This window comes from Dendrobates tinctorius, unplaced genomic scaffold (genome assembly GCF_039654945.1).
Source record: "Dendrobates tinctorius isolate UK_male_01 unplaced genomic scaffold, ASM3965494v1 ptg000044l, whole genome shotgun sequence".
Taxonomy (NCBI): Eukaryota; Metazoa; Chordata; class Amphibia; order Anura; family Dendrobatidae; genus Dendrobates; species Dendrobates tinctorius.
This window is the reverse complement of record NW_027361712.1, coordinates 13,705,763-13,732,028: the sequence shown is the minus strand read 5'-3', so window position 1 is coordinate 13,732,028 and position 26,266 is coordinate 13,705,763. Positions and strand designations below refer to the sequence as shown.

Below are 26,266 nucleotides of genomic sequence, written 5' to 3'. Positions count from 1 at the left end.
CCCCAGGATTGGGCGTTTTCTTTGAAACCAGATGATCCTATTCTGACTAATGTGAACGCATTCTTTCAAGCTTTGGGGTTGTTGTATGACGAACCTAATGCCATTGATCAGGCTGAAAAGACCCTGCTGGCATTGAGCCAGGGTCGTGATTCTGCAGAATTGTACTGTCAAAAATTCCGAAAGTGGGCAGTACTTACTACCTGGAATGATAATGCCTTGGCTGCTCTCTTTCGGAAGAGGTTGTCAGAAGCCGTAAAAGATACTATGGTGGGATTTCCTGTTCCCTCTGGTCTTGACGATTCTATGTCATTAGCCATTCAGGTTGATCGGCGTTTGCGCGAACGCAAAGCTGCACGAGAGGTGTGGCCACCTGTTGAACAAATGTCTGAACCTATGCAATGTGATAGAGTTTTTTCCAGAGAGCAGCGTCAGGAGTTCAGAAGGCGTAATAAGTTGTGTTTTTTCTGTGGAGATGCCTCGCATATTATTTCTGTCTGTCCTAAACGAGAGAAACGCTTTGCACACACGTTTTCTGTTGGGGGTGTTCAACCTAAGTTTCTTCTGGCTATTACTCTGATCTGCTCCCTGTCCACATTTTACGCCAAGGCTTTTGTGGATTCGGGAGCAGCCCTAAACCTAATGGACTTGGATTTTGCTAAACGTTGTGGATTTCCGATGACACCTCTGCAGACGCCTATCCCTTTGAGGGGGATTGATGCTACTCCTTTGGCTAAAAATAAACCCCAGTTTTGGACCCAGGTGGTAATGCGGGTCGCCCCAGACCATCAAGAAAATTGCAGATTTTTGGTGTTGCATAATCTGCATGATACTATTGTTCTGGGGTTTCCCTGGTTACAGATTCATAATCCAGTTTTGGATTGGAAATCTGTGTCTGTGGTGAGTTGGGGTTGTCATCGTGCCTTTAGTGAGGCTCCGGTGTTTTCCACCTCTCCTCAGTCGCATGATGTTCCTGATTATTTGGCGGACTTTTATGATGTATTTAGTGAGAATGAGTCTGCGTCTCTGCCTCCTCATAGGAGTTATGACTGTGCAATTGAACTGAGCCCGGGGTGTAAATTTCCCAAGGGTCGGCTCTTCAATTTATCTGTACCCGAGCACAAGGCTATGCGATCCTATATTAAGGAGGCGTTGGAGAAGGGTCATATTAGACCATCCTCGTCACCCTTAGGTGCCGGGTTTTTTTTTGTAGCCAAAAAGGATGGATCATTAAGACCTTGTATTGATTATCGTGCCCTCAACAAAATTACTGTTAAATATCAGTATCCGTTACCCCTGATTTCTGATCTATTCTCCAGAGTTAAAGGTGCTTGCTGGTTTACCAAGCTTGACCTCAGGGGGACGTATAATCTTATTCGCATTAAGCATGGGGATGAATGGAAGACGGCGTTTAATACTCCGGAGGGACATTTTGAGTACCCGGTGATGCCTTTTGGGCTCACTAATGCCCCTTCTGTCTTCCAGTGCTTCATGAACGATATTTTCTGAGATTTTGTCGATAAATTTTTGATTATCTATCTGGATGATATTTTGATCTTCTCCAAGGATTGGGATTCCTGAGAACATTGTATCTGACAGAGGAGTCCAATTTGTGTCTAGATATTGGAGAACTTTCTGTTCCAGGCTGGGAATTCAGTTGTCCTTCTCCTCTGCTTTTCACCCTCAGACCAATGGGCAGACAGAGAGAACAAACCAGACCTTGGAGTCATATTTGAGATGTTTTATTTCTGCTGATCAGGATGATTGGGTTTCATTTTTGCCCTTGGCCGAATTTGCTTTAAATAATAGAGCTAGTTCTGCCACTTTGATGTCACCTTTTTTTTGTAACTTTGGGTTTCATCCTCGATTTTCTTCAGGGCAGGTGGAGCCCTCTGCCTGCCCAGGTGTTGACACTGTGGTGGAGAGAATGCACCAGATCTGGGACCAAGTGGTGGATAAGTTATCTCTCTCCCAGGAAAAGGCCCAGCGGTTTTCCAACCGACATAGGACCTTTGGTCCCCAGTTTAAGGTTGGTGATATGGTGTGGTTATCATCAAAAAATATTGCTATGAAGGTGGCTTCTCCTAAGTTTAAGCCTAGATTTATTGGACCTTACAAGATTGTGGAGATTATTAATCCGGTCTCTTTTCGTTTGGCTCTTCCTGTCACATTTAAAATCCATAATGTGTTCCATAAATCATTGTTGAAGAGGTTTGTTGAACCTGTTGTTCCGGGGGTGGCACCTCCAGACCCTGTATTGGTTGAAGGTAACATGGAATATGAGGTAGAGAAAGTACTGGATTCCCGTCTGGCTAGACGGAGACTCCAGTATTTGGTTAAGTGGAAGGGTTATGGTCAGGAGGATAATTCCTGGGTCTCTGCCTCTGATATTCATGCCAAAAGATTGGTGCATGCCTTTCATCGGGCTCACCCTGATCGCCCTGGTGGCGTAGTTGAGGGTTCGGTGACCCCTCCTCAAGGGGGAGGTACTGTTGTGAGTTCATTTTCCCCTTCATTACTGAGGCCCGAGGAACTCCCTCTTCTGGTAAAGAAAGGTAGTGAGCCTGATTATCAAACACCTGAGGCTGATGATGATGACTGGCTGAGTGGAGTTACTGACTGGATATAAGGCTGCCGACGCCCTTCTGCCCTGCGGGTGATTTCTCTGTGGGATCCTTGGAGACCAGTCTGAATTCCTGCTCCTCTAAAGCTAAGTTTGCTGCTCGGCCTTTTGCTTTGGTGCTTTGACTTTGTTTTGCTTTGTTTTTCTGGATTTCTGCCATTCCCTGCTGGGGTGTGCTGAATTCATTTAGCTCTGTCTTCTGAAAATACCTGAGTGCTGATTTAGTTTTTGAAGCCTAGCTGCTTCAGGGCCTTTTTCATATCAGCTTGTTGCCTTATGTCTTTGATAGGGTTTTGGCAGATTGCAGACAGCAGCCTTCCTGTCCTTTCCTATCTAGGTAGTTTTGGGCCCCGTCTTTGCTCAGTCTATCTTTCTGTCTGTGTTAGTATTTTCATCTTGCTTCACCGTCATTATATGTTGGGGGCTGCCTATTGCTTTGGGGTCTGCTCTGGGGCAGTTTAGATTTCCCCTTTCTTTCTTTAGGCCTATGTAATTCTCCGGCTGTGATCGAGGGGTCTAGGGCATCGTAGGAACCCCCCACGGCTACTGCTAGTTGTGTTGATAGGTTCAGGGGTCTGCAATCTGATAGTTGCCAACTTCTCCGGTTTTCTGGACTTAGCTTGTATTTCTGCTTTTGCCTCCTACGGTGACTCATTCATAACAGAGAACATACAAGCTCCTCGCAGATGTTGTCCTTGGTGGGATTTGTTCCCAGGACAGCAGTGCTAAACTCTGAACCACTGGGGTTTATAAAGCTATATAGATTCTCATAATGAAAATAAATGACCAAATGTACATGAGGAAGAAAGCTGAACCTTATGTAGGAGTATTGTAAAAGGAAGGGAAACATGGCAATATTTCCAATCCAGCTTGTATAAACTGTGAATAGATGACTCCAATATTCTATCCTCAAGATTATTTAAGTAATTTCTGTAACAGATTATCTTAATTTCCTGAACGTATTGCACAAACCTGAAAGAAACGAGGAAATAATAGGATAAAATTCTATAAAGAAACAACATATAACATTTACCATAACAATTACTTGGATTCAATTATCATATGGTTCATATGGTCCTTTCGTCAGTTTTGTAAGCTGGTCACCACCGTGACATAGTTGCCAAAACCGCTGTGCAATCAGTTGCCAGGAATATTGAGGCTACAGGAGGGGGAAGAAAGTCCACATTTCAATGAAAGGATCTGATTCAGAAAGCTAAGTAGCCGGTTTTCTCTCACAGCCAGAGTAATCAGCTTGGCAGCTGAATCAAAGTGTACACTAGGATCATTGTCTAAAGAGCACCAAAGGTTGGATTTTCTTAGAAGGTCAAAAAAGTTAATTTTTATGAAAAAAATATAAGAAGGAACTAAAATAAAGAATGTGTTCATTTGGTGGATTTATGTATCTGAAGAGTGACTTTACGTAACATCTGGCCCGCCTAGTTTGTCCAAAATATATGTTTTTATTCAGCCATAATTGGGTTTCATTATCCTCAGCATAATAGCCCTAATTTTATTATTTTTATAAGAAAGCAACACTAGAAGGGAAGGTTCAGTGTAATTTGGCCAACCATTGAATGGTTGTTGTTATTGATAATCCTAGCATAGAATAGTTGGAAAGATAAGATTTTTTTATAGAAATCGACAAATTATAAGATTTTCCTTAGTAGGGGGATCACAGTTATAAAAAAAAATTATTAAAATATCTAACATAATTACAGAATATTATAACACCAAAGAGAAAAGGAGCACTATGTCCAACATCACTGAAAAACATAGAAATTCATTGACCGTTTAATAAATACATAATGACATTAACATAACAAATTATGTACAATAGGATCAGGTAATATAAGCTGCCAATGTCCTGACACTTAGGGTACCGTTACACCTAGCGACTCACCAGCGATCCCGACCAGCGATATGACGCGGTCAGGATCGCTGGTGCATCGCTAGGTGGTCGCTAGTGAGCTGCCACACCGGCAGATCTCACTAGAGACATCGCTGGGGACGGGGATCGCTACTTACCTGTCAGACGCGGCGATCCTGCGTCCTCCCGCCCGCGTCCACGCGTCGCTCATCGTCACAGCAGGAAGCGCCGCAGGAAGTGACCGACGAGGAATAGTCCAGCAGCTTCTCGCGCGATCAGCGATAACCAGCGGGGAAGCGGGTTGTAGGTAAGTATCACATGCAGCGATATCGCTAGCAATATCGCTGCAACGTCACAAAATCGGTGACTTTACAGCGATATTGCTAGCGATATCGCAGTGTGTAACGGGGGCTTTACAGTAACATTATAGAAAGTGCTAAGTGCTCATATATATATGGGAATTATACTGGAAATCATTAATTTGTGGGAATCAAAAGTAGGAGCGCATCCTACATAAGGTCCCCATCACCTAGCGCAGAAAAGTGCTTACCCATACTGTATAAGGTCAGAGCACGTGCAGCGCCACCACTGAGGCACGTTTCGCCTCTTTCTCAAGGTGTGCTGGGTGATGGGGACCTTAGGTAGGATGCGCACCTACTCTTGATTCCCACAAATTACTGATTTCCAGTATAATTTCCATATATACGTATGAGCACTTACTGTAAGTGTCAAGACATTGGCAGGTTATATTATCTGATCCTTTTGTACATAATTTGTTATGTTAATGTCATTGTGTATTTATTAAATGGTCAATAAATTTCTACGTTTTTCAGTGATGTTGTGTTAGGCGTTGGGTTCCGACTCCACGATCCCGGCTTTCTGCCCACACCAGCATCATGGGTTCGCTTGCTGCTGCTGCTTGCTGCTGCCACCTCTGGTCCAGTTATGGCAATATAGCCTGTCCAGCAGCAAAAGACTCCAGAGTCCTAAGTTCTCCCTTCGCTCCACTGAGCATGCTCAGGAGACGATCTCCCATTGGGGATCGGGAGTCACATGCTCAGGTCCTTCTCCAGTTCCGATTGGTCCATCCGGAGGATCAGGAAGGTCCCGGAAGGGCACGGCTATAAAAGGCGCGCATGGCCGCCACGCCCTGTGCTATGATAGACTCTGAGGCTATTGCATTTAGTGTATGTGTGATGATGGATGAATGAGCCTGGTGACTGACACATTATAATTCCCCCCTCCTTGGATATTACGTATGTGTTAGGGTGTGGGATTAGAGTCAGTACGTTGGCTCTACACTGCATAGCGCCGCAGTGTTGCTCCACATCCACCGCTAGCGCCTAGGGCGTTGGCCAGTATAGGCCTCCTTGGCCACTGCTATCACAGCGTCCGCTAGTTACGCCGTGCGCTTTAGTAGCGCTTTCCAGCCCAGTTATTAGGCTGGTTAGTGGCATCCGTCAGGGCGGATACTGCACACGTTGTAGCAGTGGTTCACACCCAGTGACCTGTGACGTTAACGGGTTGCGGTTGTTCACCAGCAGGCACGTGTTACGTGAAGTAACGGCGCACGTGTCTGTTAGCACCGGCTAAGTGGTTACGCACCGGTGCCCGGCTTTACTCCTACACACCTTTCCCTCATTGTTTAGCAGCAGTTGGTCACCCTCTGCATGGTGGGCCCTGGGCTGCGACCTCACCATATATATTATCTCATCTTTATTATTCGGTGCGTTCCGCCAGCCCCGTAACATGTTGGACATAGTGCTCCTTTTCTCTTTGATGTTATAATATGATATTCAGGAGTGGCCATTCGAGATGTCCTTTGAGACATAACCGTATGGTTTTTGGTCTCTTAGGTGTATCTGTATTGTTGTCCTATATGGTTCTTTTTCATAATTACAGAATGGTTGGTTGGCTGATGAGTAATCCAAATAGATGCTATTCTTTACGTATAGTACTCTTTAACATATTTTGTTTTACACCATGATATTTCACAGCATTTTACAGAGCTAAGCATCACTGTCTCCATTGCAAAAGCTTTGTTTGGTGGAAGCTGTTATGAAACACGTGTTGGGTGGATTGTGGGTGAGCCCATGCACTTTTTGTTGCCCTTCTGGGCATTGTCTGGAATCCTTACATTGCCAGGGTATTATTGGCACTTTTTGTTATTAACTTTCTTTCCCTGCTTTACAATACTAGTTGATTTGGCTGTGCATATGTATTTTTGTCTGTGATTCCTCAGTGTTCACACTGTTATACTTTCAATAAATGTGTTCATGTACCTTTTGGTTCACCCACCATCTTGGTCTCTGTGTCTGTATTTTTGGCAATTTTTACAAATGCCTATATAGGCTATTAAACAATTGACCAACAGCATTTAATGTAGCTGACCGGCGGTTGCTTAATGTCCACGGGACGGCCAGTGTGAATGCAACCTTTAGAAAAAGGTAATTACGAGGCCAAATTACCATACAGTCTATGGGAGTAGAGCTACATATGTTAAAATGTTTGTTCTATTCCATAGAATAGGAAGAGGCTGATGTCACTAATGCTATAAATGTCATCGATAAAAGCACAGATACAATTAGTCATGCCTGTCTTTTGTGGAGGCATCATGTTAGCACCGATGCTGTAAGACAACTGCAGACATTGTTGAAAGGAATTGAAGGGAATAACATGACCTGTACTCAAGTGTTCCGAGAAGTGAAGATTTATGCCAGGGGATTGTCAGCATTGCTCTAAATGCCAAAGGGTCAATTAGATAAAGATAAAGTGACTTGCAGTGGTGCCACCGATGGGATGATTTGTCTTCGAAGCAAGACTGATAGTTAGTATTACCAATACCACGACTAATATTATTTGGATTTTTTTTACATCTGCTTTGTGCTCCTCTACTTGTTTTTATTTTTCTTGTTCCTTTATGCGAAATCATGCAAAACTGGAAGGTTTACCGTAAAGACCAGACTATTTAACACAATGGTGCGAAGAACAATGATGTGTGAGGGTCTGTTCAAACAAGTGGTTAGGGGAAAGTTGTAAAGACTTGCTCATCGGGTGCTGCAGGTGGTACTCTAAAGCAGATGACTGGCATCAGCTATGTATTACGCCATCCATAGAGGATATAGTGAACCTAGCCTAATCCAGTTACCTGTATTAATTCATCAAGGAGGATTAAGGGACAATGTCCTGATATATGGGGTTAAATAATCCGATTCATCCTTAGTTCTATGATATTAAAATGAAAGGGGCCTAAGAATTAAATTAATAATTTATTATGAATGATTTTTAGAAAGAAATTCTAAGACCACTTAACCATTGGTTTATTAGGAAGCATCAGTAGATGTGTGTATACATATATACTCTTGTATAAAAAGACATCACATGGTTAAATAGGACTATAAATGTATAATAGGCCCTCATTATAAATCCTTATTTCTTACTGGCAATCATGCATTAGAAATGTCGATATGCAGTAATGATTAAACTGTTCTCCGTCATTCAATAAAGCCTGTCTTACATGCATCAATTGTTTCTTAGCTATAGCCAGAAAATTCTTGCGAGCCTACCCCATGGGTACACAGAGTATATTTTTGCACCCCCACTTACGAATATTCGCCTGAGTGCACAATGTGCCCATTGTAGTTGTGCTGAAGCAAGTCAATTTTTCCTAAGTACTGTGCCATTACATTGTGAAAATAAACATTTTGCAGCTCGCCAAAGAAAGCAATCCTAAAATTGATTACAAATGTTTTTATGTAACAGTAGAACCATTTGGCCTGGCCAATGGCAAAGCCCGAGTCTGACGGCTCTATAGCAATGCGGAAATTAGTGCATGCACAAAATGAAATTAGAATGTGAATAGAGATATATTTAACAGGCCGGGTTGCTTTTAATGAGCCCGAGCAAGCATTCCAACCCAGATAATGTGCCGAAACTCAATAATGGTTAGGAGACCTCAGCATGAAATCTGCATTTATTCAGATCCCTCTATAGCATTAACTACGAATGGAAATGACCTCCCACTATTAACATGCGTTATTTGCCCTTCAGTCCTCTATGGAGGTTCGCGTTCTAAGTATGTCAAAGGCCTCTCGTAACTACTTCCTCAGAGTTAATGGTCAGCCGTGTAACACAGCATTCATAGTCACTGGGACGTTGGGTTGATGCAGTGATTAAGCAACTACAATAGAGCTCATTCATTGACTGCTGGTACTGGGACTTGCACTTTGGCAACCTCCATTATTTCGGCTTGCTTCATTATTGCTATTTCTATTGTATTTTGGAATTTTAGGAAGCAAAATGATAGTAAAGGTTCCACACTATACAAAGATGTACCACTATCTATTTCTACTATTTATGCCTGTTTATATTGAAGTTTGAGGTCTTATCAGACCATACAAATCCAGAATAACAGCCTATTTCCCTTACTACAGTAGTTTATTCTCATGGCTCTGTAATGCAATGCATGCCCATATTACATGGAAAGATACAGAGCCTTCATTACATATACCGTAAGAAAATACCATCATCATAAAAAAATTATTTAAAAGGGTTCACGTAATAGGGGAAAAAAGGAAAATCGAATGGTATACAGACATGATTAGATTAAATTCATGATATGAAACAAATGGGTGACAGGCCATTCGTACTTATTAACTACTTTTGCGGCACTTTGCACTTTTGATGTCCTGCCAGTCACCCATTTGTATCATACCAAGACTTTGATCTCTACATGTCTGTATACGCTCATGTTGGTTGCTTCCAGTGATTCTGCTTTTTCTTCCCTATAATGTGATATAATTTTAATTATTTTTTAAAGATGTTGGTATTCTGTATATGTAGTAAATATTTTGAGTATCTCCTATTTGTGGAGTATTTTAGAATAGTGAGATTCTGTTAAAACTTAACTTTTAATTTTAACCTTATAATATCACAAGGTATTAACCAAGGTGATATACAGTATGTAAAAACAACCATAAAGGCACAGTTGCCCAAAAATGATCCAAAGGGTGTCTCACTCACCATATAATAGTTACGATGGAAATCTGAATGAATATTAAGCATTAAGACAAAAATTATCAAGATTTCAGCCAAGCCAAACCGAAGGATGTGATGGTCCATAGAATTCCATGGGCATCAGCTGAAATAAGGGACATGGAAATGCCCTGTTAAGCCTTGCCGTGTCCCACGCGTGACTCTAGCGTTGACAAGGGTGGTACTAATCTAGGTGACCCCAAAGACCAAAATTTCTGATGTGTTTCCACCTTAATAATAATGTTTCATCAGGGGAGAGTACTTGTGGGGGAAAGAGGTAGAAAATCAGCTAGTGCCAGATGTTGTTAGTCTACTCGAGACAATGTAGTAGATCACAAAGGGAGAATCCTTTTTGAAGAAGGTACTGCAGCACTCTATACACCAAACCAGAATGTTCCTGTCACTACAGGACTTTTTGTGATCTCCTATATTGTCTCAAGTAGACTGACAACATCTGGCACTCACTACCATTTTTCCTTCTTTCCCCCCACAAGTACACTACCCTGATAAAACCTTATTAGCAAGGTGGAAATGCTCTGGGAGGGATTTTGGTTTTTGGGGTCACCTAGATTAGTACCACTCCTGGGTACTGCCCTTGTCAGGATGGGAGTTACACATGGGGCACGACAGGGCCTTTCATCTCCCTTATGTCATCTGTTGTCCATTGATTTCTATGGACCATCGCGTCCTTTAGTTTGGCTTGGGTGAGATCTTTACAATTTTCATTGTAATGTTTAATATACACCCAGCTTTATGATGAGTGAGACACCGATTGGATTGTTTTTGGACAACTGTGCCTTTATGGTTGTTTTGGCGTATATTATATTGTTTAATACTTTGTGGTATTTTAAGGTTGAAATTAAAAGTTATGATTTAATAGAATCTCTATGCTATTATAATCCACATATTCCTGAGAGTGTTTTGGGTCTGGCATACACCGGTATTCCTTTGCTATATACTGTGCTATCTCTTATTTGTGTAGTTATATTTACCTAGGGCTGTTTTTCAATGTAGGCTCATAGTTGATTCTGATGCACAATCAGGTCCCATGCACTATGAAAAGGCATAATTACAATGTATTATTATTTACAAATATGTAATATGTGCCTTTTATGATATAGCCGGTTTTGGTATCATGTAAGCATAGTAGGGATACAAGAAATGTGTCAGTAATTCTTTGACTGGGAATTCCAGTGGGATATTATTTGTGTTGTAGGGGTTCTTCATAGTTCTGGTGGTTAGATTGTGACTGCACTAGTAAATAGCTGTTGAGATGATCTTTACATTGACATCCTTTTCGTTAAGACTGGGTTTTGTAATGAAATATATCTATTGACTGATGTTTACTTCTGTTACAGGTGAAATAGGTGATTTTTCCAATTCAAATGAGCCCTTGGGGCAACTGGACAGTCATGACAGACTCGTGCCGACTCCTCGGGGTAAGGCAGACAGTTCTTGATTAATTCCTTCATATGATATTCACCTAATCGTTGACATTTCTTTATATCAAAATATCATACAGCCTGAGAACTCTTAACACATTATACCTGCACCTTATAATTCACATTATTGAGCAGCCCAACACCCTTGGGACAGGATACGACACGTTATTCACTCAAGTCAAAGTGTATGACAAAAAGAGTGAATCATTGGTCTACATTTTTTAGTAAACTGAAATACAGAAAAATTATTGTCTGCTGAGTGTAACAATATGTACAAAGTCATGGTGGTGAGATTCAGACTTCCATTTCTTTACACTTTGTGGTGTACTGGAAAGTAACCCAGCTACTGAAACATCTTGATGCAGACCACATTCAGAATTAGGAGACCTCTGCATCATTATCTTGGCTGCAGACAAGTGCAGTGCAACGTTTTCACACCCATAACCACAATGTTCTGGAAAGCAAACACCTAACCCCAAATATGCTTCCACACCCATTAACTACCATTGAGCTAAATACCATAAATACTGAATGAACAGTGTAAACATATATGTATAAAAATGAGTGGAAATCAAAAACCTCCTCATAGTAAAAATGTACAATGTTATAATCAATTGACACTAACATAGAGAAGGATTAAAGGGTATGTAACAACTATATTTTACTAATTAAAACCAGAAACTGATACATGAATCCAAACAACCCTGAGGATAGTGAAAAAAAAGGGAACGCCGCGCGCGATCTAAGTGCAGTAGAAACTAGGTGTAAATTTAGGGACCCACTCGTGTCATGGCAGTGGGCTTCATACAGTCTGATCAGAATGTTAAACCAAGAACCTCATGTTCAGGAATATATATTTTTGCCTGGCGGCATTAGATCAATGTATGATTTTTGGAGGTGCTGTCCATTTTTTTTTTCAGTATATTGCATAATCATATGTATTAACACACATATACACTATAGTACTTATACACAGGTTTAGTGGGGAAAAAAGGTAATGGGAGGGCTTCTTTAATTTAGCACACCTAGGGTCCAAGCAAAATAGGTAACAGAGCTCCCTAAATATTACATGTCATTAATTGTTCTGGTCCCCTAATATGGGCTGAAGCTGTAGAAGTGAATTGTTACTTCTTAGTTTTGGAAAGCCAATTAAAACAATCACCAGGTATAGCTATTGGAATAATCTATTCTATTATTTCTAAACACTGTTTTTCGGTGATTACTCTATCTCCGCTCATACTGCACCCACACACACAAATGATACACCATCTGAAAGGTAAACTTGCCCCTTTCGACAAAAAAATAGCCAAACAAATCACACATCCACGATTTGATCACAAAATACAGTTTAAATTTCATAAACTTGCAGTAAGGAAAACTGACCTGCAGGTGGCACCACACTACCCCAAAGCACACTACCACAAAGCTGTTTACAGACATCACAAACAAATCCAAACATTTGCCTTGGGGACTTTCCAGCTTGCTGAACTGCTTGCCAGCCTATTTTAGCCAAATTGGAGGATTGCACTCTTCACTGCAGGTGAGGCACATACATATGCAAACACATTTTTAAACATGCACTGCTTTTTCGGTGATTACTTCGCCCCAAACACACAAATGGTGAGTCACATATGCAAATACATTTGTAAACATGCACTGCTTTTTCGCAGATTACTTCGCCCCACTACACAAATGATACACCATTTGAAACGTAAACTTGCTCCCTTCAGCAAGAAAAGAGCCAAACAAACCACACATTCACGATTTTATCACTAAATACAGTTTAAACATTCATTTTCATAAACCTGCAGAAAGACACAATGACCTGCAGCACCTCAACCGGAAGACATTTTTTGGCCTCTACTTATCAAACCAATTTATTGTATTACCAATCTACATATATAAATACCTGTCTGTGTTCATCAGCTCATGAAATACATTTACATTTGACCAGCTTGCTTTTTCTGAAATTGCCTGCGCCCCTGATGACCAATGTGCGCAAAATTTCGCACAAGCCAAGCTAGTTTACTGTAATTGATTATCATGTGGAACTTTCTGTTGAGTTATTGTGGGTGTACACATAGAATAACTGATGATCCAGCGCTCATTCTGCTGACAGCTATTCATCCTAACCCCCAATACGCATACATGTGATTTAAAGGGAATCTGTCACTCATGCATGTCAGTTCTGGCGCTGAAATCCTTCATCTGCACCCTGCACTCCCTCCACAATATATACCTTCTCCTCCCTATGGGCACAGCATTCAGGGATCTTCTGCTCAGTCGGCGGCAAATTCCGCTATAGTGACCTCTGGCGTGCACGACGATAAGGTGCTCTCCCCACTTCTTCCCTGCATGGTTCCTAGCGATGCTTATGCAGGGAGGAAATGGAGAGAGCACCTGCACAGAAGATCCCGAAGCAGTGCCCATAAAGGGGAGGAAAAGGTACGTAGTTTAGAGCAGAACAGGGCGCAGGAACAGGATTCTGGGGCCACAACTGACGTGCATGGGAGGGGGTAGTATTATAATGAAGACAGAAGGCAGGGATTTCTTCCAGGCACTGCACGCCCCAGAGCCTGGAAGAAATCATTAGCGTAAGGAGAGAATATAAGATTTCTCAACAAGACAGCTAATTTGAGGCATACAGGTAGGACTAGTTTATCATTTCTATCACCTGTATGCCCATATTAATAGGTCATATACGCCCGGGGGGGTGACAGATTCCCTTTAAATGAGCCACCTTAAAAATTACTTACCTGGAGAGCTGCATAGATTCCATAAAAAACATATAATCCAACCTATCCAATTTTTTTAACCTCCAACTTCTGATGTCAGAGGAGAGGTGGGACTCCGCCATACACTTCAGATACATGTCTGTCAAAATCAGCAACATTAATTAATTTGATTTAGCTCACTATTGTATGTCCCCAAGGAATATTAATGGTTTTGCTTGCTTTGTAGTCTTCATATTGTCTGCAGATAGTCCTTCATGTGTAAACTGATCAAATTAGACTCCACCGGTAGAGCAAGGGATTGTCTAATAATAGCTTACAGGGCTCTTCTCTTAAAGGGGTTTCCAAAAACTGAAACGTATCATCAGTCATGTTTGTCCTGTTGTAAGGCTAGTTTCACACTAGCGTTTGGCAGAGCTGCGTAGTTCCTCTGTGAAGCTCCGCCCACTGCCGCACCTCCTCCGTTAAGCTCCACCTACGTCTGCATGCGGCCTGCGTACCTATCTTTAACATTGGGTACGCAAGCCATAAGAATGTGTGCGGATGCGTCCGCATGCATTGTTTTGACGCCGCGGCGACCACAACAAAATGCAACATGTTGCGTTCGAAGCAGGTCGCCGCAGTGTCAAAACGACAAATGCGGACGCATCCGCATACATCCGCATGGCCTGCGTACCCAATGTTATAGATAGGTACACAGGCCGCATGCAGATGTAGGTGGAGCTGCCCGGAGGAGGTGCGGCAGTGGGTGGAGCTTCACGGAGGAACTACGCAGCTCTCCGCAGCTCGGACATCCGCAAATGTGAAACCAGCCTAAGTGCAGCTTGGTGGACTTATGCTGAGGTCATGGGATCAAATATCACCAGAGGCAACATCTGCAAGGAGTTTGTATGTTCTCAGTTCTAAATGCAACAAGATATTACAAAGATAATATCACTTATAAATGAAGTATTCCAGTTACTTCACAATATATTTGGGAATTGCAAGTTATGCAATGCCATAATATAGTTTTCAAAGTGGCTTCAAACTGATCTTTGTTTGATGCGTTCATCTTGGTCCATTGGTATATTTAGTATACATCCTTGAGAACAGATTATGAGATTTCATGTGCACCCATCTTCAGTGCTATCTTAAAATTCAGGACAGTACACCTCTTTGGTAATGTTAATGTGACATAATTTGCACACGCTGTTGATGGCTAAAATGGCGATAGTCTGCCATGGTTTATGTTCCATCAGCTTGGCCATTTAATAACTCAGTCTAATTTTGTAGTAACAGATTTGAGCCTGTGCTGCATTCCAGCCAGTACATGGCAGAGTAAGGAAGCAATTAGTCAAGACTGGTTTCCTTGAGAATGCTGTTTATCCTCAGGAATGAGATTTTTGCTTCTGCTTTTGGCATGTTTTCACCTGGGTTGGGATTAATATTTTTTTTCTTTTTAGCAAGTAAACAAACAAACATTCTCTCCTTTGTATGGTGTAGACCACATACCTTGCAGGCACCTCTGTGAGTTTTCATAAGGGTGTATGAACTCATGCTGTGCATTCAAGCCTCGACTACACTGTTTATATTATTTTTTTTTTATACATGTGTGCTTTACGTTGTGATAGAATCTGGAATTTTTGAAAAACTGCACATAAGAACTTTTAAGGGAATGTGTCATTGGAAAATAACCTACATTTTAAACCAGATTTTTGTGTTACATATATATTTTTATGACAATGTTTTCTTTTTTTTTTTGTAAAAAAAGAACGAAATCTTGTCATTTTAACACTGGCTGCCAGGGCTTTTTATCAACTCTCACTTGTTTTTTCAGGAAAAACACGTGGACATTAGCCACAATGAACAGACTCTGACCCCATCTTTCTTATTATCGCATCTAATGAGTGTGATCATTGTGAAGGGTCATCTGTGACATTCGCCTATGGCAGTCTATAAAAAAATCCAATAGCCAATGTGAAAATTGCAAGATTACTCATTTTGTATTTTAAAGCACCACTCCAACTTGTTCTTTCTATTTCAGCGCTGGAATGATGCCACTAATGTAGGGTCCCTGCCCCTAGTAATATTTTTACCAATCACCGTCTTTATCTATTCTTGGTTCCATACCGGTCGTCTTCTACAGCTTGTGACCTGCCGGATCGCTCCAGTGTTTGCTGGGTGATCCGGAAGTCACTCCTCAATATAAGTCTATGAGAGCCAGATAAAGACCAGAACAAGGCATCATAGACTTACATTGAGAACTTGTGCTCTGACTTCCGGTCATTCAGAAATTGTGGTTACAAGATGATGGATCAGGACTTGGAGCGGTTAGGGAGGTGTTTATTACTGTTAGGGTATGTTCACACATTACGTTTTTTGTTACGTTTTTTCCGTGTGTTTTTGCTGTCAATTCTTACTAATTTTGCATCGTTTTTCACCAAAAAAATGTGGCAAAAACGTGCATCTTTTATGCAGCTTTTTTCTGGCCAAGACACACTTTTTTTGGTGAAATGTCTGCTGTAAATACTTAAGGTGTGCACAGTCCCTTACAAGAGCTGTGCATTTTAATGTGTATTGTAGATATGTAACAGACATTCCTGCACCTAAAGGCCCCATCACACTTAGCGATATCGCTAGCATTATCGCTGTAACATCACTGGTTTTGTGACGTAGCAGCGATATTGCTAGCGATATCGCTATGTGTGATACTTACCTCCGACCGACTCCCCCGCTGATTATCGCTGATCGCGCGAGAACGTCCTGGGCCGTTTCTCGTCGTCAGCTTCCTGCTGGGCTTCCTGTGGCGCCGACGAGCGACGTGTGGACGCGGGCGGGAGGACATCAGGATCGCCTCGTCTGACAGGTAAGTAACGACCCCCGACCGCTGCTATATCGCTGGTGAGATCTGCCTGTGTGGCAGCTCACTAGCGACCACTTAGCGATGCACCAGCGATCCTGACTGCGTCATATCGCTGGTCGGGATCGCTGCTGCATCGCTAAGTGTGACAGTACCTTAAGTGTGACAGTACCTTAAAACCCCCGTTACACACTTCGATATCGCTAGCAATATCGCTGTAAAGTCACCGATTTTGTGACGTTGCAGCGATATTGCTAGCGATATCGCTGCATGTGATACTTACCTCCGACCGGCTCCCCCGCTGGTTATCGCTGATCGCGCGAGAAGCTCCTGGATCATTCCTCGTCGGTCACTTCCTGCGGCGCTTCCTGCTGTGACGACGAGCGACGCGTGGAGCCGGGCGGGAGGACGCAGGATCGCCTCGTCTGACAGGTAAGTAGCGATCCCCGACCCCAGCGATGTCGCTAGTGAGATCTGCCTGTGTGGCAGCTCACTAGCGACCACCTAGCGATGCACCAGCGATCCTGACCGCGTCATATCGGTATCGGGATCGCTGGTGAGTCGCTAGGTGTAACGGTACCCTAAGAGGAACTTCTCCATGTGATTTCTTAATCTGAATTGTTCTTTCCAGAAACATTATTCTGACTTCCACCCATTTTAATATCTTGATAATCTTTGTTTGCTGTCACTGTAGTGTGAGATAATCGCAGTTCTCACAAAGACAAAAGCAGAGGACTAATAATGAATGCCCATCTAAAGGTGCATATAGGATTTTAATAACTGTCAGTCAAATGCTTATTTCGTAAAAGCTGTTCTTCCCAACTCTCCTTATACACATATAAAAACAGAAGGTAGTCCTCGCTTTTCAAGGGAGTCTGTCAGCACAAAATGACTGTTCAAACCAGGCACACGTGATCGGTGCACCCTTGGCATGACCGAGAAGGCTTGTTCCCCTTCTTTTCTACTTGTTTTCTATCTCCACCCTACTATTTTTTCGATTGACCGCTCTAGCTTTACAAGAGCCAGGGAAGGGTGGAAATAGATGGAAGACAGTAAAAAGAGGCACTGCACTGCTCGGCCACGTCAAGAGTGCGCTGAGCGCTTATGCTTGGTTTGAACAGTTAAGCTGGAGTCACACATAGCGACTTACCAGCGATACCGACACCGATATCAAGGTGTCAGGATCGCTGGTAAGTCGCTATGTGATCGCTGGTGAGCTGTCACACAGACAGCTTCACCAGCGATTAGCACAGCGATGCCGAGCGCCCGGCAATGCTTGCCATCCCTGTAAAAAATAGAATTAAAATAAAAAATATTGTTATTCTTACCTTCCTACGTCCCGCGCAGCATCCCTCTCTACACGCTCCGGTCCCAGTAATCCTTTGCGAGAATGACCGCGAGAGTCACGGTCTCGCGGGAGCGCGAAGTCTCGCGGTCATTCGTGCAAAGGATCACTGGGACCGGAGCGTGTAGAGAGGAATGCTGCGCGGGACGTCGGAAAGGTGAGAATAACAATATTTTTTATTTTAATTCTATTTTTTACAGCTGATCGCTGGTCTCCTGCCTGTCACACGCAGCGATGCATGCTGGCCAGCTGGAGACCAGCGACCAAAAATATGTCCAAAGGTTTCTTACAGCGATCAGCGATACCAGCAGGGGGGCCGGTCGCTGATCGCTGTCACACACAGCGATCTCGCTGGTGAGATCACTGTTACGTCACAAAAGTTGTGACTCAGCAGCGATATCGCTAGCGAGATTGCTATGTGTGACTCCCGCTTTATTTTGTGCTGACAGACTCTCAATAGAGCATCCATGTGCACGTGCAATACTGTGATCTTAGGAAAAATATAGTCCTTGTACATTAAGGATGAGGTTTTCAGACACTGTCACACCAAGAAGGAAAATGTTCCCTGCTGAGATTAAAGACCTGTTTGAAGATTGTAACTAACACGTGGTTATTTAAGGGTAATGTTGGTTCTGCATTAGTAACCTACTCCTGGCATCTTAAAATAGCTTTCCCAGAGCACATTTATGGTTTTATGATCGAGTATGTCATAAATGTGTGATTGGTTCTGGAAGCTGTGAGCACCATGGGAATGGGATTTTCAGATCTCTCTTTCTCCACTGAGATGTGGCCACATATGTGGACATGGGGTTATGTCATTCTGTTTACTGTAATGGATGGGAAATGCACATTTACATAACTTTAGGATCCATTTGTGTTTCTACTGAACTAAGCCTCAATTAATTTGGGTTCTATGGTGTAAGTTTAGTAGAACTGCCAGGGTCCTGATGTTATGGACATTTCATGGTCACGTGAAAACAGTCCATCATAACAAGCTTGCTTATTCACATTGAAACCTACACAAAGAGTGAACTAAATTGAACAAACTCATATGTTCTAGGAGTAATTCTAGATACTTAAAGTAACACAATACTGTGGACTTACTAAGATCCCATAGGAAAAGCCCAGCATGCATCGGCCCCCTCACAGTTAGATCCAGACCCCGGCCCCCTCACAGTTAGATCCAGACCCCTGCCCATAGGATAACTTTACCAGATCACACATTTACAAGCACCTCACACTTCACCCTTGAAAATAACCTTCAAAGACACTTCCTTGCTGTCACCCCTTTGAATGTACGCTTTCCTTGCAGATTGCCAGCTGTGTGGAGCCAATGGTTATTCCATTACCACAACACATCTTAATCAGTGGCTTTTATCTCCAAACTACCACGGCAGGCAAGGGAATTTTAAAGATAGATTTTATGTCTTTCTGCAGAAGTGAATGTTCTCATTGAAATTTTTGGCTCAGTATTAAACCAAAATTTATAACAATCCAAGACTTAAAGAAACACTCGTCAAATGTTTAATCCCATAAACCCATATAAATATATAATGTAGTATAAGTGTGTTAATATACTAACACATTGCCGGTTTCGGGGCTATCAGCGCAGCTGTGGACCTCTTGTCAATCACGTGACTGTGATTCCGACTCACTGGGTGACCCTGGGCTCTAGGTGTGAGGCGGAAGTCACTTTTGTAATGTAAGTCCATAGAGCATCAGAACTTAATGAAGGCCATGTTCAGTATTTGGTCAGTATTTTACCTCAGTATATGTAAGCCAAAACCAGGAGGGGTACACTCAGAGGAATAAGAGAAACGTCACCACTTCTGTCATCCACTCCTGGTTTTGGCTTACAGATACTGAGGTAAAATACAGACCAAATACTGAACGTGTAAACGTGGCCTAAAAGCGACTTCTGACTTACACATAGATCATAGATCTTAACAGCTCATTTACATATTAAGAAAAATGTAAATATCTCTGGAAGAAAACATCAAATTGCAGATATCATTGTATATTATTCAGTTTCCTATGATCTACATGGCCATCTAGACAGCTTACGAGGGTTGATCCTACTGACCGATTCCCTTCAATATTGGCTATGAGTAGTAGTAAATCAGAAAATTACTATTGAACCGCATAAACCATGCGAAAAATAGTAAGAGTGGACACAATTCAAAATGGGTCAAAATACATGCACTTTATTAGAGTAAAATGAAGCCCATAATACAAAACAAATCACAAAGCCTCTAGTGTGAGGGACGGGAAAGATTGAGACCTCATTCACCTTGAAGAGTCATATTTGTAAGATTACACATATAGAGGGCTCTACACCTCTTATAAAAAGCTACAATTATACTATTGCTTAGGCATTAGAGTTATTTACGTATATCAAAAGTAAATTTAATTTTAATATAAAGCGTCTCTTGAATGTCTTTTTAAAATCTTCCTTTTGGTTAAGGACTTCTTCAATCACTAATTTTCTAATACTTTCTCTTTCCAGAGAAACACCAAGTTTGCAGGCTATTTCTCCATTAAGAGCTGTAAAAGCTGGTCGTGCAGATAATGATAATGGTACACAGTCCTTCACAACAAGCTCGATGAGCTGTCTTTTAAACATATCTGTTGTCATTATTACAGTAACTTTGTCACGTACAAAATATCTTGTAACTGATGTTTGAGATGCTCTTTCCTCCTCCTCTGCGAAATGTTGGGCACTGGTTTCTTGGTGTCGCAGGGATCTTTGTCAGTCACAGCTTTGAAAAGTTCTGGGTGTAAGCATTGTAAATGTCTTTAGATTGGGAGCTCTTGTAGAAGCATTTTTATCACTGCCTGAGTATGCACTGATTTTGAGCTCACAGCATTTGTTTTCATCTGTCATACACTGACGCACAAAATATTTTTTATTTTGAGTTAATGTTAGATACTCGGATATGTTCATATTAATTCGCTCTCAAAATTAGTTTGTCCTATAATGAAATAAAGTACTGTATATTGTTATTCCTGCAAAAATAGGGAATCATGTATAGTTTTGGATAGAAATAAAACAAACTTTAATTTAATAGTAGAGATGATGACAAATACAAAGTTTGTAATATATGTTATTAGATAGCTTTACTCTGAACTTTCAATCTCAGGTGTTTCTCAGAGTACAGCCCAGTAAATGTTTCACATCATGATGCTTCACAGTCTTTGAAAAGGGGAAGAGGGAGGGAGCAAGTTTGTGCTGAATCATACTCCAGAAAGAAACTGAAACTGCTAGCAAAGCTAATAACATAAAGAGCATTAGATCAACTAATTTCTGGAGACATGAGCTCAGAGAAAAAGAAAACATCAAGCATGCAGAGAAAACATACACTGGACTATTGATTTATGCCCAGTTTACTGAAAGTTTGAATATGCCTTAATCCTGTTTTCCTGTTCAGCCTAGTAGTTCTTGAGATGAGTGCAGGGCTGCAGGCATTCCTTATCAGTGCCTTTTTTTCTCTGATCTGTAGAGGAGGAGCTTTACCACAGAGCATGTACATAAAGTGCAGCACAGATTCATCTTAACTAAGTCGAGATCCTTAGCTCAGGAATAGAACAGACATTTATAGGACATTTCATAACTTTCCCAAATTCTTATGAAAAAATATTCATCACATACTGCATTTAAATACTGTACCCAATTTATTATACATTTTAGGAGTCGGTCCGTTTTATACCGACTCCACCAAAATGGACACCGTCTCCGACTCCACAGCCCTGTTTAGAAGAGGACTTTTTGGTATCTTTCTCAATGTAGGATCTAAATCTTTTTGGTGCAGTAGAGACCATTATGCACAAGGGTTGTTTCCGCAATTGATAAACTGTCATGTTGTTTTCTATATAATACAGCGAAAATAAATATACATAGTCATCTACAGTTTACATCTTTGTAAATAGAGTCTTCACTTGACATTAGACAGGAGGCCACAAAGCGCTGGATACTGTCCAGACCTTTTAGATTGTCTTAGCTAATACTTATATTGAAATAATTGGATCAGCTTTAATCATGCATAATTAGGCATCGTGCTTGAGCTTGTCTCCTTTACTTGATATAACAAGTCATAACCGAAATAGGAAAATATATTTTATTGCAAAAGGAAAATGTATTCTTGGTAGATTTAGCATTTAGTATATACTAGCTGAAGAGCCCGGCATTGCCTGGGCATAGTAACCAACTGTGATTAGTTATAACAAATTATAATGATTATATTGCACATAAAAACCGTGCATCTAATCCTATCCTGTGTGATACTGACTGCTGAGCCGTGTATCTAATCCTATTCTGTGTGATACTGACTGCTGAGCCGTGTATCTAATGCTATTCTGTGTGATACTGTCTGCTGAGCTGTGTATCTAATCCTATCCTGTGTGATACTGACTGCTGAGCCGTGTATCTAATCCTATTCTGTAATCATGAAACAATCACTGACCTCAGGGAGACCAGTCAAAGAAAACACTGCAGCAGTCGGCAAAGGCGCTCAATCAGTGAAATCCTAGGTCCATTGCTCCCTGGGAAATACAAATATGCAAATAAAGCCCGTGGAGCCTCATTTAAGAGTCTGAAACACGGGAATAGCCAGATCTTCCTCCAGGGAAGGACCCAGCCAAGGAGTGGCTCCTTTTGGAAACCACCATTAGCACCATATTAAGTGGCCCTTTAAGTCAATATCCAGCTCTTTACGAGTTTACAGATATGACAAGGGTTTCCGAAAGGAGCCACTCCTTGGCTGGGTCCTTCCCTGGAGGAAGATCTGGCTAGTCCCGTGTTTGAGACTCTTAAATGAGGCTCCATGAACATTATTTGCATAATCCTATTCTGTGTGATACTGTCTGCTGAGCCGTGTATCTATTCCTATCTTGTGTGATACTGTTTGCTGAGCCGTGTATCTAATCCTCTTATGTGTGATATTGTCTGCTGAGCCGTGTATCTAATACTATTCTGTTTGATATTGTGTGCTGAGCTGCGTATCTAATCCTGTCCTGTGTGATACTGACTGCTGAGCCATGTGTCTAATCCTCTCCTGTGTGATACTGACTGCTGAGCCGTGTATCTAATCCTATCCTGTGTGTTACTGGGCTCCCCCTGCAGTCTGTGTGAGAGGGTGGTCTGTGTTGGCACGGTAATAAATTGTGCTATTTCCAGCTTTACAGAAGGACGATAACACCGATAACACCATAGAAATTATAAGAATAATAGGCCTCAGTTACCACAACTGTCTACAAAGAAAACTGTTGCTGATAGCAACCAATCACAGCTCATTTTTCATCTTTTAAACAGCTCTGGGACAGCGTGGCGAGTTTTGAGTGGTGACTTTTATGTGGCGAGGTTGGTGTATGTGTGGTGAAATGTGTGCTGAGGGTGGTATATGTGTTGAAGCACGTGGTAGTGTGTGGCACGTTTTGTGTGTGTGTTCATATCCCCGTGTGTGATGAGTATCCCACGTCAGGGCCCCACCTTAACAACTGTACGGTATATACTCTTTGGCGCCATCGCTCTCATTCTTTAAGTCCCCCTTGTTCACATCTGTCAGCTGTCAATTTGCCTCCAACACTTTTCCTTTCACTTTTTCCCCATTATGTAGATAGGGGCAAACTTGTTTGGTGAATTGGAACATGCGGGGTTAAAATTTCACCTCACAACATAGCCTATGATGCTCTCGGGGTCCAGACGCGTGACTTTGCAAAATTTTGTGGCTGTAGCTACGACGGTGCAGATGCCAATACATACACTTTTTCTCCATTATGTAGATAGGGGCAAAATTGTTTGGTGAATTGGAGCGCGAGGGGTTAACATTTTGCCTCACAACATAGCCTATGACGCTCTCGGGGTCCAGACGTGTGAGAATGCCAAATTTTGTGGCTGTAGCTGCGACTGTGCGGATGCCAATCCCGGACATACATACATACATACACACACACCCACATTGAGCTTTATATATTAGATATTATTTTCCTGATGACACGATTTTTATGTTGTATTGTATTGCATTTTGTCTGCTTTGTTGTTGTGACAGTTATATCATTTATCAGCGCTTCACATCCTGCTTCCCTATGGAAGTATGAACAACATATTAATTTCAGTAGAGACAGCAGCTTTAACGAAACATTTCAGAAGGTTTTTTTCCTTTAAACCATCATGACTGGCTATTAGATTTGCTTCTGTGCATACTAAAATTATTTCTATTTGTAGAAGTACAGGTTTGATTTCCTTACAAAAGAACTTTCATACCTGTATGTTAATTAGCTATTTGCAGTTAAGGAGCGCTAGCCATTTTGGCGAAGTCATAATCCCACCCTATCTGGATTTAACGGATGTCCTTTAGGACTTTATTCCAAGCTTCTGAAATCCCATGCATGCACCATTGCCATTAATTTCCAGTGCGTGAAGCTGGATGAAACACTAGCTCAAGCTCAAAATAGCCCATTTTTGTGCGATTATAAGGAAGGCAGGAGTAAACATTTAGTGGAAGAAAGAGAGGACTGAGAAGATCAAAAGTAACATGTGGAAGATGAATGGTTGTATTTACTACATATGTGAAATATTAATTATGAGCCAGCGCATCCAGGTATGATTGATAAACTCCCATGTAGTCACGAGTTAATTTTTACAAAATTTGCAAATTATAGAATGATAATAATAACATAGTGAATCTCTTGCTTTATAAAACACAGTGCTGCGTTCTTGTAGAAATAGGATATCACAGGTGACAATATTAGATTAGTATAACTCCGAGGATCTGCAACAGGAGAAGAGCATCAGAGTCCAGGAAATGGTTACATGTGTGTGATTCATGTGAGTTTCACATCTGGAATATTCGGATATCGCATTCAGCCAGCCGTTGTAAGGAAATTCTTACTTAGGAATTTGAAAGACCTATTCAGCATACCCTGTAGCAGACCCACAAATCAAGGCATTACTCCTGAGCAAATAGCTTATGTACTGTGATAGTACAGTGGCGCTCGGCAGCATTGAATTTTGTAGACGTCTGGCCTTGACTCATGAGGGGTCAAGGGGATGCTAATCCTTTCTTTGACAGGTTAATACAGGTTTACTTCTGAGTATAATATGTAAGATCCTTATCTTGACCTTAAGAGAGATGTCAAATTTTACTCAATCAGCAATCTTTTAGCTCCTTTTATTCTCCATATTCATACTTTTCTAATCCTGTCTGATTGCAGCTATTGTGGCCCGATGAGGAACCATCAGTGGGTAATGGCAGTGACGTAACTAGTGTCTGATGGGCCCCCCAACCTGGTATATATATATATATATATATATATATATCAATCTAGGTATATATATATATACAGTGGGGAAAAAAAGTATTTAGTCAGTCAGCAATAGTGCAAGTTCCACCACTTAAAAAGATGAGAGGCGTCTGTAATTTACATCATAGGTAGACCTCAACTATGGGAGACAAACTGAGAAAAAAAAATCCAGAAAATCACATTGTCTGTTTTTTTTTCATTTTATTTGCATATTATGGTGGAAAATAAGTATTTGGTCAGAAACAAAATTTCATCTCAATACTTTGTGATATATCCTTTGTTGGCAATGACAGAGGTCAAACGTTTTCTGTAAGTCTTCACAAGGTTGCCACACACTGTTGTTGGTATGTTGGCCCATTCCTCCATGCAGATCTCCTCTAGAGCAGTGATGTTTTTGGCTTTTCGCTTGGCAACACGGACTTTCAACTCCCTCCAAAGGTTTTCTATAGGGTTGAGATCTGGAGACTGGCTAGGCCACTCCAGGACCTTGAAATGCTTCTTACGAAGCCACTCCTTCGTTGCCCTGGCGGTGTGCTTTGGATCATTGTCATGTAGAAAGACCCAGCCACGTTTCATCTTCAATGCCCTTGCTGATGGAAGGAGGTTTGCACTCAAAATCTCACGATACATGGCCCCATTCATTCTTTCATGTACCTGGATCAGTCGTCCTGGCCCCTTTGCAGAGAAACAGCCCCAAAGCATGATGTTTCCACCACCATGCTTTACAGTAGGTATGGTGTTTGATGGATGCAACTCAGTATTCTTTTTCCTCCAAACACGACAAGTTGTGTTTCTACCAAACAGTTCCAGTTTGGTTTCATCAGACCATAGGACATTCTCCCAAAACTCCTCTGGATCATCCAAATGCTCTCTAGCAAACTTCAGACGGGCCCGGACATGTACAGGCTTAAGCAATGGGACACGTCTGGCACTGCAGGATCTGAGTCCATGGTGGCGTAGTGTGTTACTTATGGTAGGCCTTGTTACATTGGTCCCAGCTCTCTGCAGTTCATTCACTAGGTCCCCCCGCGTGGTTCTGGGATTTTTGCTCACCGTTCTTGTGATCATTCTGACCCCACGGGGTGGGA

General features: G+C 41.7%; 1 protein-coding gene across 1 annotated transcript in view; it reads left to right on the top strand.

Moving 5' to 3' along the window:
- Nucleotides 1-26,266, top strand: part of ROR2 (receptor tyrosine kinase like orphan receptor 2) — a 209,653-nt gene that overhangs the window by 123,569 nt on the left and 59,818 nt on the right. Inside the window, exon 2 of the mRNA XM_073575342.1 lies at nt 10,880-10,960. Within this exon, the coding sequence (XP_073431443.1) occupies nt 10,880-10,960 (81 nt within the window). The remainder of the gene's footprint in view (nt 1-10,879; nt 10,961-26,266) is intronic.